Here is a 15512-nt window from a genome sequence, read left to right on the forward strand (position 1 = left end):
AGAATAGTTAGGATTGGAAAGGATCCTAAGATCATCCAGTTCCAACCCCCTGCCATAGGCAGGAATGCCTCACACTAGACCATGTTGCCCAAGGCTCTGTCCAGCCTGCCCTTGAACACTGCCAGGGAGTATTTACCAGGTTGCTTTGGGCATGTTGGAGCTATTAACTTTTCAAGAACAAAAGAAATAATTGTGCTGAATTAATATGCATCATTTTTGAAATTACGAAGTAGTAAATTATTTGAGTTGAATGAAAGGTTACAAATATTCTCTTAATATCATTAGGATAATATAGCTTCTCAGTCACTTTTCCTTAACCACTGATTAACCTGTTAATACTAAAAATGTTATTTGCTTTTGTAGTTTGCTTAACAAAAGAAAGATGTAAATGTAGGAGGGATATGACTATTCTAGGGCAAGACATGAATGTAAAAACACTCCTACATGTTACTGATGATGCATGTTGAGGTCTTTCAATTGAAATAACTAGGTTATTTGTGACTGAAGAGTGTGTATGCAATTAAAAAAAAGTTGTTCTTACTTTTATTAGTCAGATATTAGCTTAAATTACTCTGGTTGCCGGAGCTTATAAATGAGAGTAATAGGAGCCAATATCTGGCTAATTCTCAGCTGTCAATAGAGCATTAAATATAAAAGTTGTGCATCTTACATCCTTTCAAAAAATTTACTGTGACTAATAACGTTCTGACTGTTAAAGAGGAGAAAATACAGCCCAAATGGAGCAACAATAAATTTAAAAGATTCTTTCATTGGTGTTAGTCTAGGACCTTCTGCTAGTAACACTAGGAGTTTTTTGAAGGGTTCTCTTCCTTAATAGTAGTACCCTTGAAGGTTTGTTACAGTTTAGTAAGCTCTGTTGATTTCTCCTATAACTATTACATAAGCGTTTACTTATTTTATCTTTTCACAGTTTAAGAAACTCTCTTCTAGACACAGCATGAATTTGATTCTTCCCTGTACTTCTGTGCCTTTCTTTCTGGTTCTTTGTGACTAGATCATAAGTTCCCAAGCTCTTTCTCTCTGAACTAAACAAAGATACTTGGGAAAATGTTTCTGTGCAGTCTTACTCTTGGTGTTTTACTTCTTAACTCTTCACATAGATGTAGCAATTTTTTAGCATCTCACCTGCTCAGGATATTATTGGTAGGGAGGGCTGTTATCAGACTGCTAATTTTTTTGATGACCGATTTGATCCAGAATATCTTCTTGTGTTTCTTTAAGGAATGTCACTGTCAGCAGGATCTTCTCCTCTTCATTCCCCCAAAATAACTCCTCATACATCTCCTGCTCCTCGAAGAAGAAGTCATACTCCTAACCCAGCAAACTATATGGTGCCTACTAGTGCCTCTGCTTCTGTCGCTAATGCTGTCTCTCAGCCTCCATCTACTGGCCAGGTGATACAGAAGGAAACAGTAGGTGGAACAACGTACTTCTATACTGATACAACTCCAGCACCTCTCACAGGAATGGTACGTTTGCTTTTGATGCAGAAGCGTATGGAACTTCCAAATCCTGAATTGGTCAATACTACAGAGATTATTCTTAACACTCTGAAACCCTTATTTTGTACAAAGATTAGGCCTTTTAATTGTTATAATTGCTGGCCCAAATCACTGAAACTTAAGGACCTCCGTGTTGACATTTTTTTTTATACAGAAATCAAAGGAAAGCATTTTATGTGTACCGCAGTGGATACATATGTAATGAGAAAACAAAAAAATCAGATTGCCTTTTTTTTCTGATATGTTAAATAACTCTTAAATTTACAGTGGAGAGGAAAAGGCAGTTACAAAAATGTTAAACTATCTATGTACATATATACTCCCCTCTTTCTTCCCTGAAGTCATTAGTAGCGAGTATCACATAAATAAATTGTAATGCATCTGACAGTGTATTTGTGATACCTACTGTACATGAAGACTTTGTATTTCAGTAGTTCAAACTGAAAGGGTGACAAAACTTTGTTTTCTCTATCCTTATGGATTTCAAACTGTTTCTTGAAATGTTTTTGTTTCAGGTATTTCCAAACTACCATATTTACCATCCAGCTGCACCTCATGTTGCTTACATGCAGCCAAAAGCAAATGCACCTTCCTTCTTCATGGCAGATGAACTCAGACAGGTAAGGTGATAGAGAACTTAAAGGAAAATTACATATATTGGCAAAACCTAGAAAATCGCTATTAGAAGAGAAATACCCACTCAAAATCTGCGCAGTCCATTTTAACTATGGAGAACTTAAAAATTTAAGTCCTGTAATGGATGGGAGTACAAGAGAGGGTGGGGGCAGGTTACAACACATGTGACTGCAATCTAATTTGCATGCCATGATTTACTATTCACCTAAGTAGTCTTCTTGTGTATTGTTTTGGTGTGCCTGAGTTCATTTACATAGCATTCCTTTAAGCTGTATTCCTATCCAGTTTTAAATCTTTCACTGATTATGAAAGTATCTGCAGGGTTAGTTGATGAGCCTTTCTCTGAAGGTGACTGTTATTTCAGTTTTACTATGGTAGGTGCCTTTGTCAGTGTTAGCACTAACTAATGTCTTCTGCAGCTCCTTCCTTCAGGAATTTTATATATTTTGTCATTGCTGTTTTCAAGCTAGTGGTCTACTCCCTCTGCCCGGGCACTTCCATCAACTTCCTATGTTAGCACAAGTAGCTGGTACTTAAAGACAGTGTGCTCTTAACTTATGAGAAATTATGACCTGAATTATAATGTTCAAAACTTGACTTATTTTTTTCTTCAGGAACTGATCAACAGACACTTAATAACTATGGCTCAGATTGATCAGGCTGATATTCCTTGTAAGTAAATGTTTCTTATAAAATAAACTCGGACAGTATTGTTCTGTAACCTTGTATTCAATGTTATTAACACTGTTTTGCAAAAGAAACGAGCACAGCCTGTGGATAGCCAGATACACAGTATTCCACATATACAAAATTTTATTCTTCTATTATCTTTTTCTACTGTAATTTTATTCTATTTGGAAACTCCTTAATGATTGAGAATACTTAAAATTGCTGAGAAGAAAATAATTAAGGCAGTAAAGCTTTCTGAAGAATAGTATAGTATTACTTTGTGCATATTGAATATTCCTGTAAATGAGGCATAAATTTTCAAACTCTGTGTATAAACTAGCAAATTAGTTTGTTTTGAAGATGGGATTGGCTGGTTTATTAGAAAAGGCTTCATATTAGTTGTCAGGCAAGAGAAGCGTATACTATTCATCGTAATTTGGCTTTTGGAGAATTTAAAATTGACTGTGTTCAACTTGATTTAAACACGTTGCCTTTTTGTTGCAGCATCCTTCTCAAACATGTTTTTTATGATAATGATACAGTAAAAAAAAAGGCAGTTTAGTTTACTAGTCCAGAAGAAGTACAATTCTATATCTTCTTGTAAGGTTAATCTTTTAATCTGATTTGTGAATTGTCAGCACCTCTGTCTCTGCCTGTTTTCTAAACCATTGTGTTAAAGCATGAAAGATTGCTTTTCTTTTTTGTGCTGAAAATGGGGTTCAGTGGTCTGAAGCCTGAATGGAAATTGGTGCTAATTTATCATCTCTGCAGGAAAAAAATCATCAAAGAAATATTAGAAGGGTGAATTTTTAAAGCAGATGAGAAAATGGCAGACAGAACTGTGCATCTATTCTGTTGATTTTTACTTGGTATAACTTCTTCTGAAGACAGCTATTTTAGCTCTGTGGAATCTCTTCCAGGAGCCTGTATGGTGGTATTAAAGCAACAATAGTGAATTTTAACTTGACATGCAACAGAAAGATGGTGCAAAGAATTTATCTTTTAATGATAGTGATTTTAATCTTTTCTGCTGCTGTGATAACTTTCTCAAAGTCAACTGATGCCTAATGTTTCTGTGTATAAACTGATTTTAGCAGTTCCTGCGGAAGTAGACAGCTACCACAGTCTCTTTCCTTTGGAACCACTGCCACCACCCAATCGGATACAAAAAACAAGCAACTTTGGGTACATTACATCATGCTATAAAGCTGTAAATAGTAAAGATGACCTGCCATATTGCCTTCGGAGGATACATGGTGAGAAAAATGGAGTTGGCTCAATAGGGCTAGCATTCCTCAGCATGCTAGTAATAGTTTAATGTCTGGTTGCTTTTCAGTAGTTTCAGAAGAATCATTAGAGTCAAAAATTTCCCCTCAAAAGATTACATTTTAAACCATGTGTTTTGTTCTTTTCTAGGTTTTCGTCTTGTTAACACAAAGTGCATGGTATTGGTCGACATGTGGAAGAAAATTCAGCACTCAAATATAGTAACTTTGCGTGAAGTGTTTACCACTAAGGCGTTTGGAGAACATTGTAAGGTTTTTGTTGGTCCCCTCCCTTTTCACCCCTCAATGTTGAGACTTTTTTTTTCTAAACACACTTGAGTTAGTAATTGTCACATGTTCCTATTTTTAAGCTCTTGTGTTTGCATATGATTTTCATGCTGGAGGAGAGACCATGATGAGCAGACACTTCAATGACCCTAGTGCTGATTCCTATTTCACAAAACGAAAATGGGGTAAGGAAAATACATTATAGTACAATACTTCTGTAAACTATTTCTAATATTTAAGCAGTAAATAGCTTGTCAGAAATACTTGCGCAACTTATTTTTTTATCTGATCAATTCTGTCATAAGCTGACTGGGATCAGAGAACTTTGCTTTGCTTCCTTTTCATGAAATGTCTCTTTTTTAATTGAAAGGAAAGTATAACTAGAGTTAAAAGTTAAGGGAAAAGTCTAACAATAAACAACTTCTCTAGTCACATTTGATGTATGACTAATTTGCAAAACTGACATCAGTTTGTAAAGGAATTACAGTTCTTTGACAGAGAAGTAAATTTGCATGGGACTGGGAGCCAAGAACTCAGAGGTCCTAATTGCAGGTCATTCAGTGAGTGACACCAGACACTGGAGATATTTCCAGAATTGTAAGACATATGATATATCAATCTGATGCTTGCTGTTCGGGTGCCTCCAATTACAATTCTTCCCTCCCAAAGTATTCTGAGGACTAATTAGTGTTTTATTTCATGTTTTGGAATGTGGAGTACTAGTTAAGGCAAGCAATTGATTGAAAAATCCCTGTAACACATTCTGTTCAGAGACAAACTTCACATAGGTCTGATTTTTATTTCTTTTCAGATTTATACTATGGCTTCAAAGGAGTCACTAAAGCTACATCTACATTCATAAATAAAGCCTGTCACAGCATGGTCTTGTGGCTCAGCAAGTTGCCCAGCAGAGCTCATATCCATATGGCTAAAGCCTCTTCCCCTCCTAACAGTATGCTGTCAATCATACTGCCTATTTGGACCAGCCTGTGACCCGTGCAGTCCCACAAAGTGCATCCAGGTATTGTCTGGATCACAAAAGGCCAAAGCTGTTAGTAAAGCACAGTGCCAAGCTTAGAGAGGGAGAGGGAGATAGTGTTCAGGTATGACAGTCACAGAAGACTTAAGTTAGAAAGGTGCCCTCAGAGTATATTTGACCCGATTTCCTGCTCAATTTAGGACCAGCTCTGAAACTAGATCCAGTGGTAGAGATGATCAGAGGACTATGACCTGGTCTTGCTTATTTCTTCTTTCTTCTGCCTTTTGAAATGAGAGCATTTAGAATCATAAAATGGTGAGGGTTGGGAAGGACCTTAAGATCATCTAGTTCCATTCCCCTGCCATGGGCAGTGACACCTCACACTAAACCATGTTGCCCAAGGCTCTGTCCAAACCAGCTTTGAACACTGCCAGGGATGGAGCATTTACCGCTTCTTTGGGGAACCTGTTCCTTAGCCTCACTAGCCTCATAGTAAAAAACTTCCTTATATCTAACCCAAATTTCCCCTGTTAAAGGGGAAGTTTCCCATTACCGCTTTTCCTATCACTGCAGTCCCTGGTGAAGAGTCCCTCTCTGGCATCCTTGCAGGCCCCCTTCAGATACTTGGAAGGCTGCTATGGTGTCTCCATGCAGCCTTCTCTTCTCCAGGCTGAACAGCCCCAACTTTCTCAGCCTGTCTTCATATGGGAGGTCCTCTAACTCCCTTATTTAGCTGTGAATTCAATGTGTTTCAAACATTGACTTAAACTTTGATTACCAGATAGCCAAGTAAAGTATAATGAATTGGTAGTGTGTGAATACATTCAAAGACTTGTAAACCCCTTATATACTGAGTAATTCCCACTGGCTTTGCCCAGAACTGACTTGTGTAAGTGAGATTGGAACTTGAGTTCCACCACTGGTTTTGGTGGTAATACCTCAGCTGGAAGAAACCCTGGTTTGACTTGTCATATCTTCTGGTAAGTGAAAGAATTCAGTAGCAGATTCAGCGAGCCTTGTGTGAAACTAACTTGGTAAGATAAACCTGGAACATCTACTGCCAGGTTGATGACAGTTACGTGCAGTACTAGACTTTTGAAGGTCTCCCATGGTTTTCAGTTTCCATGTTAATCATTCTGTGTTATGTTTTTATACATCTGTAGAGTATTATAGAAAGATGATGTCTCTTCTAGGTAAAATAATAGAAGTTACTATAAAATTCTTGGGGACATTCTTTTGTCACACTGGAAAAGAGTTAAGCTTTACTTCTATTAAGGACAGTCATGTCTCCTTTATCGAAGTTCTTTCAAGGGGGCTCTAGTAGATAACATCTTGGTTTTCTATGATGTCTATCAGTCTTTAAAAAAACTTAAGTGACCATGAGACAAAAGAGAAAATCCTCAATGAATAACTGGTTAGAATGTAAAAGACAGAGTAAGAGTGAGCAGTTGACTTTCACAGTGAAAGGAGATCACAAGAATTTGTGCTGGGAGTTGTATTTCTTAACACACTCACTTGTTTGCTTTGAAGATAAATAATGGTCTGTCAAAGTTTGCTGGTAATACCAAATTACTGATTGTTAAAAAAAAAAGGCCAATTGTGGTGGATTGCAGAAGGATCTTACAAGACTTGGACTTGTCAATAATCTAGCAGGTGATGTAAACTGATGTGATTGAGGGAAAACAGCTCTAAGCTTCAAACATAAAATGACATCCTCTGTGGTGGCTGTTACCAGTCAATAATAGATCTGGGGCTATAGTTAAGTAGATTAAGGAAAATATTGTCCCCTTGATGAATAGCTGTAAATAGGAAATGTATTGTTGCAGTTGAAGATACCGGTGTATCATAGGCTCATATCTGTAATTGTGGTCCTCCTTATACATTTTGAAAGTTCTAGAAGACCAGCAAACAAGTTAAGAGGTGACAGAGGTGATCAAAAGTATGGAGCACTTCTGTATGAAGAATGGCAAGGTAGATTAGTTTAAAGATGGACAGGAATATGATGGGGTTAAAAATTACTGGAATATGGTAGGTATCTGGAAAATGATCAGATTTTTCATAAAGAAAAAATGAAGAAGCAACGATAGTTGCTATTTCTTCCAGCCTAAAACTAGGGAATGACAAATGAAACTAGCCAGGTAGCAAATTCAAAACCCTTGTAAAGATAACTAAGCCATGGAACTTTATCACAGACTATTTTGGATGTTTGCTTGGGTTTGAGGGGAAAGTGGGATTTACTCATGGAGGAGAAATACTTGAGGATTATTAACTGCAAAGACACTATTTTTAGCTCAGTAGTTCTGTGAGCTGCAAGTTGGAGGCTAGTAGAATATTCCATTTCTTTATGTTCATGCTCAGGTATCCACTGCAAGCTGTTCTTCTGATTTTAGTGTTAGGTGTCTTTCAGGCAGGCTGTGGGCTATCTGGATCATTTGTTTGACCTACTACAGTCTCTTCCTGTAGGCAGGGAAAGTGTTTTAAATCAGGAATAAGGTACCAATTACTGTTCAGCCAAACTTAAGTAGTATTAATTAAAATGAACTGTTGTGGCAGAACCTACAGGGATATGTAAGGAAGATAACTTTCTACTGCCTGTAGCACTTCTTATAACCTGCTCTTTTAGTCTTTTTATTAGATCAATAAAAGTCACCTGAAATTCCCAAGTTTTGCTGAATCATTCTGCACATCTTTGCTTTGGCCTTTCTTTTTTGGTAACTGCTTCTTTCTAGCACGGTTCTCAATAGAAGGAGCAATATAAGAGAGAAAAATAAGATTGCATACCTATAACTTGATTTCTCAGAATTGCCTGCCTTCACAGATCCTTTCTCCATCCCCTCACAGAGTTTCTTGGCCGTCTGCCTGCCTAGAGGAGACTCCCAAGAGAAGCAGGGGAATGGATGGAAGTTGGGTACTCTGCAGCATGAGGCCCAGATTAGTACAATTGCTTTTAAAGGTTTTAGGAGGCACAACACTGTGAACCTGATCAGTGAACTCAGAGAATTTGATTTCAGGTATGCAACCTTATTTATGTTGAACACTTCAGTTGGCAACATGAGGCTTTAACAGTTAAAAGATGAGGACTGTGGTTTACATAGCTGTCTTGCATGTCACTGGTGTCAGTGTGGTCAGTCTCGGGTTTTTTTATTTTTGTCAGGTTGTTCTGTAACAGGGTCTGTAAATTATTCTGAAAGGAGCTTGGTGTGGGGGAAAAGAAGTAGCAGCTTACATTGATTTTTATACTGTAATATCTTTGCTACTTCAGAATAATACTGAATTTATAGCTTGTGTTCTTTATGCAGTGAGATACCGTCTGTCTTTAGGCCGTACAGTGTGATTGTCCAGTGTTCTGTCATGTTTTCTAAATTCACACAAGTTTTAAAATTGGGAGTCTGACTTTTTTGGTTAATTGCTAATCAGAGTACTTATATTTGAAAAGTGCCTTTTTGTTTGATCCTAATGCCTCATATTCCCTCAATACTCTTATTTTTGTCAGAAGTGCCTAAACATTAATTTCTGTTGTTCTGGAACTTGTTTGGTTTCTTCAGCCTTTCTGCTACTTCTCAACTTCAGATTATAGTGCATTTAGTGCATTTATCTCTGCAGAAATAATCTCTTTAAATTAGCAAGTCAAACCAGAAGTAGTGAGATGTATTTCTTAACAGTCCAATAATTAAATGGTAAACCACATTCTGAATATATGTACTTTAAAACTGGGCTATAAAATCCTGGCAAATCATAGAATCATAGAATAGTTAGGGTTGGAAAGGACCTTAAGATCATCAACAGTAACTATCCACTGCTGCCAGTAACATTTTTTTTTTATCCTGATGAGTATCTGTGGTTGGCAGAGATAAGTATACCTTTGATATGTCATTGATTTGATATACATTTGATATTGTCTGTTTATTAAAAGGGCTCTGGGTAATTAAATGGTGGTGTACATGCTGTGAATAGTTTTCAGCATCATAGATTCTGCTTTTCAGCAAACAGATACTTTCTAATGAAGATAGACAAGTTTCCTGGATCTTGTTTTCCTTTTTAGTACGTAATACACAAAAAGGGACTTCACTGCTGACATTACAATTTTTGCATCCTCAGTTATTGAATGTTTGGTTTTGGTTTTTGTAGTTTGTTTGTTTGGTTGGTTTTGGGTTTTTTTTGTTTGGTTGGTTTTTGTTGTTATTTTTCCATGAAATATCCCTTTCATTGATAAAGAAATGTTGTGTGCTTAGACTGTTGTGAGGAGAAAGAATATATGAATATCGAAAGCCAGGGTGAATGATGTGAGGGCAAAATATGTGACTTGCAATTACCCGAAAATACCTGTGCTAAAAGCCATAACTCTTTAGAAGTAAATTCAAAGTATCTTCAGATTTTTTTACAAAATATAGTGCTAAACTGGTAGTTCAGAACCTTTCTGTATGTTGAAAAATGGGAAATGTAAAATTAAAGCCCAGTTTTCCTTGGAGGAGGGGAAATTAAGGCTGCTGCATTTTTATTTTTACTGTACTTCCAGTACTTGAACTCAGGAGCAGAAAGAAAACACTGGACAACTCTCAGTGTAAAAAACGGATTTGCAGACCTGAGGGGTTCAGTTTAGTGAGCAGCTAGATCTTTCATTGGGCTTCTGATTTTTTTTTCTTATAACTGTGACGTGAATTGGTGTTTGTTAGCATGTTTCTGACAGTGTTCCTGACTTTCTTACTGCCAGTTTCCTGGTGTTTCTTACTGCCAGTGGTCCCAACGCTTCCTTCCACCCTGGGACTATCCCTGGCTTTAGCATTGCTCTAGGGAACTGAATTTCATTTAAATACTTTTTTAACAAACTAAAGTAACAGTGCAAAGGGTACACTTGTTATTCCACTGAGAGCATCGTACCACAGAATTTAAATATATGGAAGTGCTGACAATGATTTTTATCTTAATGCGGCAAGGAAAAATAGTGGATAACCTGTGTGTTTTTTTTAAATGGCCGCTGTTACATTTTTAATCTTCTTTCTTAGTACCTGTGTTCGCATCTCAAAGAGATTGAAGTAGTGGGAGAGGTGAGTTTGCCCTGCAGTAGGTGGGAAGAGCATATGAAATTGTGCATAATTTGGTAATGGATCCAACCTGTGGTGAAAAGCCTTTTTCAAATTGCCATGAAATATTTAAAATACCTTTTTTTTTTTTTTTTGGAGTAAAGTAATTCTGACAGTTTTTGTATTGTTTTTCTAATGTTCTTGTGATGTTTTCCACTATTTTCAGCCCTGTTTGGAAAGCTTTCAGCTGTGTGTTTTGCCTGAATAGTTAGCTTTCGGGTCTTATCTCCTTGGGTCCTTGCCCATGTACTACCTGTGGCAGGCCTCATGGGCCTTGTGGGACAGACTTTGTAATCAGCATTGCAGGAAACTGAACTGCTTTACATCTTACTTGTTTTAAACAGGTAGATATATAGGAGGGCTTTTCAAAACTGATTCCTCTAGCATTTTAGCTTGTGCCTTCAGTGCATGGGAACATGGGGTGCAGCCAGCCAATTTGAAAGCAACAGCCTAGGTTTGGCTGTAGGACTTAAGTGATTCTTTCCAGTAGTAAAATAATGTTGTTGCTTGATTGGGATTTTCTGATAGGGGGAAGAAGCCGTGTTGAACTCCATCTTGATCTTCCAGCTTTTCAGCATTAAGTTGAATATTCTCTTGCTTGCATTGCCTTTACCTGGAAATCAAAGGACAAGTGGTGATGCTGCATACAGAAAAATAACTCCCAAGTTTTGGCTTTTCTCTGACATATTGTAGCAGGATTTCTGGTTTGGACTTACTTATTTCATACAGAAGTAACTCTTACAATGAAGAAGTCTTACAGTGTCCATACACATTCCTGCTAAACATAGCACACGCATTGCTGTTTGTGAAATATAAAGTGTATTCTATAGCAAGTAGTAACTAGAGAGTCTTGACAAAGGAGGTGATATATCCTCAGTTATTTTTTATCATCATAATTTTTGTCATGCTGAAGAAAGAATCATGAGGGGAATAAAGTTTGGTATGTGACACTTCTGGTATGCTGGTTTGTGGGAAGTTATTTGCATAATGATTCATCAGGAGGCCAGAAAAAAAAATCTCTTTCTATTCAGCCTTCAGTAGATGTGCCAGGCTTGTTGCTATTTAAAGGAGTTGGTGTCGCGATTTTATAATCTAAACCAAAGCACCTTATAACTGAAAAATGAACCAAGCTTTATAAACAAAAACTCAGAAGTGAAAACTGGGAATGTTCCAAGCCCATCAACCCCAAATCTGTAAAAAATCTAAGTTAAAAATTTGCAGTAATATTTCATTTTCTTTAACTCTTGCATATATTTGTGTGTTTGTATGTACACATGCAAGGGCACATACACAAACTTACTTTGATGAAGTGCACAGATGTTAATATGCTCCTCTGGGGAGAGGGATATGGGCAAAGCAGTTGATGTTGTCTGCCTGGACCTGTGCAAAGTGCTTGGTGCTGTCCCACACGACATCCTTGTCTCTAAATAGGGCCACACGCAGAGAGTTGTGGTCAGTGGCTCAGTATCCAACTGGAGACCAGTAACGAGTGGTGTCCCTTAGGGATTGGTGTTGGGACTGGTTTTGTTCAACATCTTTGTCGCTGACATGGACAGTGGGATTGAGGGCACCCTTAGCCAGTTTGCTGGTGACGCCAAGCTGTGTGGTTCGGTCCCACTGGAGGGAAGGAATGCCATTCAGAGGGACCTTGACACACTTGTGAGGTGGGCCAGTGCTAACCTCATGGAGTTCAACAAACCAAAGTGCAAGGTCCTACACCTGGGTTGGAGCAATCCCAGGCACAGTGACAGGTTGGGCAGAGAATAGATTCAGAGCAGCCCTGTGGAGAAGGACTTGGGGGTGTTGGTTGATGAGAAACTGAACATGAGCCGGCTGCAGTGTGTGCTTGCAGCCCAGAAACCAACCATGTCCTGGGCTGCATCAAAAGTAGCATGACCAGCAGGTCAAAGGAGGTGATCCTGCCCCTCTACTCTGCTCTCGTGAAACCTCACTTAGAGTATTGTGTACAGTTCTGGTGTCCTCAGTGTAAGGGCATGGAGCTGTTGGAGCTGGTTCAGAGGAGGGTGACAAGGATAAGAGATCTGGAGTACCTCCCATACAAACACAAGCTGAGAAAGTTGGGGCTGTTCAGCCTGGAGAAGAGAAGCTGAGTAGAGACTCCATAGCAGCCTTCCAGTATCTGAAGGAGGCCTCCAAGGTTGGGAAAGAGGGTCTTCTCATCAAGGACTGTAGTGATAGGACAAGGGGTAATGGGTTTAAACTTAAACAAGGGCAGTTCAGGTTAGATACAAGGAAGAAGTTCTTTACTGTGAGGGTGATGAGGCACTGGAACAGGCTGCTGAAAGAAATGATAAATGCTCCATAATAAATGGCAGTGTTCAGTGCTGGTTTGGACAGGGCCTTGGGTGACATGGTTTAGTGTGAGGTGTCCCTGCCCATGGCAGGGGGGTTGGAACTAGATGATCTTAAGGTCCTTTCCTGCCCTAACCATTCTATGATCTTTATTTTTTCATCTCTGTCTCAGTGTTACTCAAACTCTTTGCAGGATAGAATTTGGTGGTGTTTTTTTTTTTGCAAAGGATAAGTTTTACTTTTGAAAGGAGGACTACAAGTCCATTTAGAAAGGGGGTGAAGCATTGCTTTCATACGGCCCGCTGGACTCATGGGGGACTTGTCAGGGAGTTGGGTCACAGTAGAACCTACATGAAGTTGTGTTCATTGATGTTTAGCTACCAGATCTTCCAGTCTGATTTGTATGTGTAATTTGAGACTATCTTAATTTTCATTTTGTCTTATCACATAATAGAGAAGGCTTAATTCATAAGCCTTCCTACAGTAAAGGACGTAGAATAGTATCTGTTGTAGCTATTGTGCTCATAGTTTCAGAATGCTGGCATTTTTACTTCTGAAGTACCTGCATATTTTGATGTACCATGCACTTTCACCAGTTTCTAACCAGTGTTCTTTTTGTAGCGATTATTCATCCTAAACTTTAAAAATCAGTATGGTTTTCCTTAATATGAGTGAAAGTAATGTCTAATGAATCATCAGCATTTTAACATGTGGTGTCCTTCCAAAAAACTCAAACTAAATAAACAAACATAAAAAGGTCCCAATCCCAAACCAACATTAAAGAACAATAGATATGTCTTTCAGGGACTTTTAAGATTTGAATGAGATAAATAAGCAAGTTAATTGTATAATTCAAAATGGCCTAATTTGAATTTTGTGCAGTAGCCTTCTATTGATGCTTACAATGTTTTGCTTCTAGGTCAGCATGATGGACCTCTACCACGGCAGCATGCTGGATTGCTTCCAGAGTCTTTGATATGGGCATATATTGTGCAGCTGAGCTCTGCATTACGGACCATTCATACAGCAGGACTGGCATGCCGAGTTATGGATCCAACAAAGATATTAGTAACAGGCAAAACAAGGTAATGAAACCATTCGTTTTCACTGTGTTAATGTGATCTGTATTCAGAAATAGCAAAGTCTTAACTAGAAAGTTCTGTTACTTTTAAGTGGTACGAGACAGTTATTTTTTCCTTTTAAACCTATTTTGTGAAGCTTATGCAGTAATACTGTTCAGATGCACTACTGACAATTTAGAAATGTGTTGGGTTTTTTTGTATACTGAAAACAGCTTGTTGCATTCTATCCCATAGTAAAATAAGTACCTTCTGCTTCGCAGTAACAGAGGAAAGATTGAGTAACCAGCAAAACTTATTGGCACTTCTTTTCTCGTTCCTAAAGGTTGCGAGTTAATTGTGTTGGAATCTTTGACGTTTTGACATTTGACAACAGTCAAAATAATCCACTGGCATTAATGGCTCAGTTTCAGGTAAGACAGCAACACCATAGTTCAGTTCGTGACTTGGTACAGGGAGTACTGAAAAATAGTGTGATTCCTTCTGGAAGACTAGTATGTTAATCAAACTGTAGTCCAGTATATCTATCTCTAAATGACTGTTTCTTTCATTCCTGATGACTGTTTCATTCCTGATTTGATCTTGGTTCTGCTTTGTGTTATTCAGATCTGCTTGTAATTTAGAAATGCAAATGCTGATTTTGCTAGCAGCAAAATTTCAGGAAACTCACCAAACAGGCTGAACCATTAGTATTTAACAAATTCGAGTCAGAAGTGGTTAGAAATACGAGTTTCTAGAGCAAGGAGGAGAAAAATCTTGCATTTAGTGATAGAAATAATAAAAAAAAAGACTCAGCAGATAGTTTTTGCTCTTTTCTTTTGTTATTTGGCAAAAATCTTGAAGTATTGAATGAATACCTGTTCACAGAGGAGTAAGTGATCCTTTAAATAACTGCACTTCAGTTTTTTCCTCACTCCTAAAAGGTTCTAGTATATCTTTGTTTTAGGCTCCTAGTTCTGCTGTGCTTTCTTGGCATTCTGAGGTCTCTGCATAAATCTTGAATTAAGAATCCCTTTAGACTTAACAAAAAGTGCTCTGCAGTCATCTGGAGCATCACTATGTACAGGATTGCCTCTTTCCCTAACTTTCCCTCGGGGTAAAGTACATTGCTTCATCAGCCATCATGTCCTGTCTGTACAGGGAATGAAAGACTACAGTAGGGAGTTGGACTTAATTTATTTTTGTTAATTGAGCTTATTTATTTTCATTAATTGAGCTTATTCACTGTGCGAAATTATTCATTCGGAGTCTTCCAGTAATAAATGAAATGTTTGAACTTTGGCCAGGCAGAAACTAGCTTATTGGAGACCATGTCCTAGAACATAGCAACTTCTTTTTTGTTCCTTGGTTTGAATGATACAGTAATGCAATTTTCAGTGTACTTTGAGTAGTACATCAAAGGATTCCTTGCTTTCCCCCAGCTCGATATCAGTGGGCTTTTGGTAATAATTTAGTGGAAAACAGCTGAGAGAAGATAGGAATGTGAAGGATTCTGTGCCTAAAAATGTAATGAGATGAATTTTTTATCTGCATACTTCTTTAAACTTATTTTAATTGCAGCTGGGAATAAGATCCTCTTGAGATATTATGACATTCAAGTAATTTTAAAACAAAACACATAATGTATATGGCCATACAAATCTATACAGGTACACGAATCTGTCAAAAGCATTTACCAC

General features: G+C 37.9%; 1 protein-coding gene across 4 annotated transcripts in view; it reads left to right on the forward strand.

The window, feature by feature from the left end:
- Nucleotides 1-15512, forward strand: part of PAN3 (poly(A) specific ribonuclease subunit PAN3) — a 78974-nt gene that overhangs the window by 48154 nt on the left and 15308 nt on the right. For 3 of the 4 annotated variants that reach the window (XM_034072152.1, XM_034072166.1, XM_005149774.3), the window contains 8 exons: nucleotides 1243-1490; nucleotides 2039-2143; nucleotides 2774-2831; nucleotides 3923-4084; nucleotides 4245-4361; nucleotides 4465-4566; nucleotides 13674-13839; nucleotides 14159-14246. In XM_034072152.1, the coding sequence (XP_033928043.1) occupies nucleotides 1243-1490; nucleotides 2039-2143; nucleotides 2774-2831; nucleotides 3923-4084; nucleotides 4245-4361; nucleotides 4465-4566; nucleotides 13674-13839; nucleotides 14159-14246 (1046 nt within the window). The remainder of the gene's footprint in view (nucleotides 1-1242; nucleotides 1491-2038; nucleotides 2144-2773; nucleotides 2832-3922; nucleotides 4085-4244; nucleotides 4362-4464; nucleotides 4567-13673; nucleotides 13840-14158; nucleotides 14247-15512) is intronic. The other variant, XM_034072159.1, reaches the window with a different exon arrangement.

The sequence above is a fragment of the Melopsittacus undulatus genome, chromosome 2, assembly GCF_012275295.1.
Source record: "Melopsittacus undulatus isolate bMelUnd1 chromosome 2, bMelUnd1.mat.Z, whole genome shotgun sequence".
In the NCBI taxonomy this organism is placed as follows: Eukaryota; Metazoa; Chordata; class Aves; order Psittaciformes; family Psittaculidae; genus Melopsittacus; species Melopsittacus undulatus.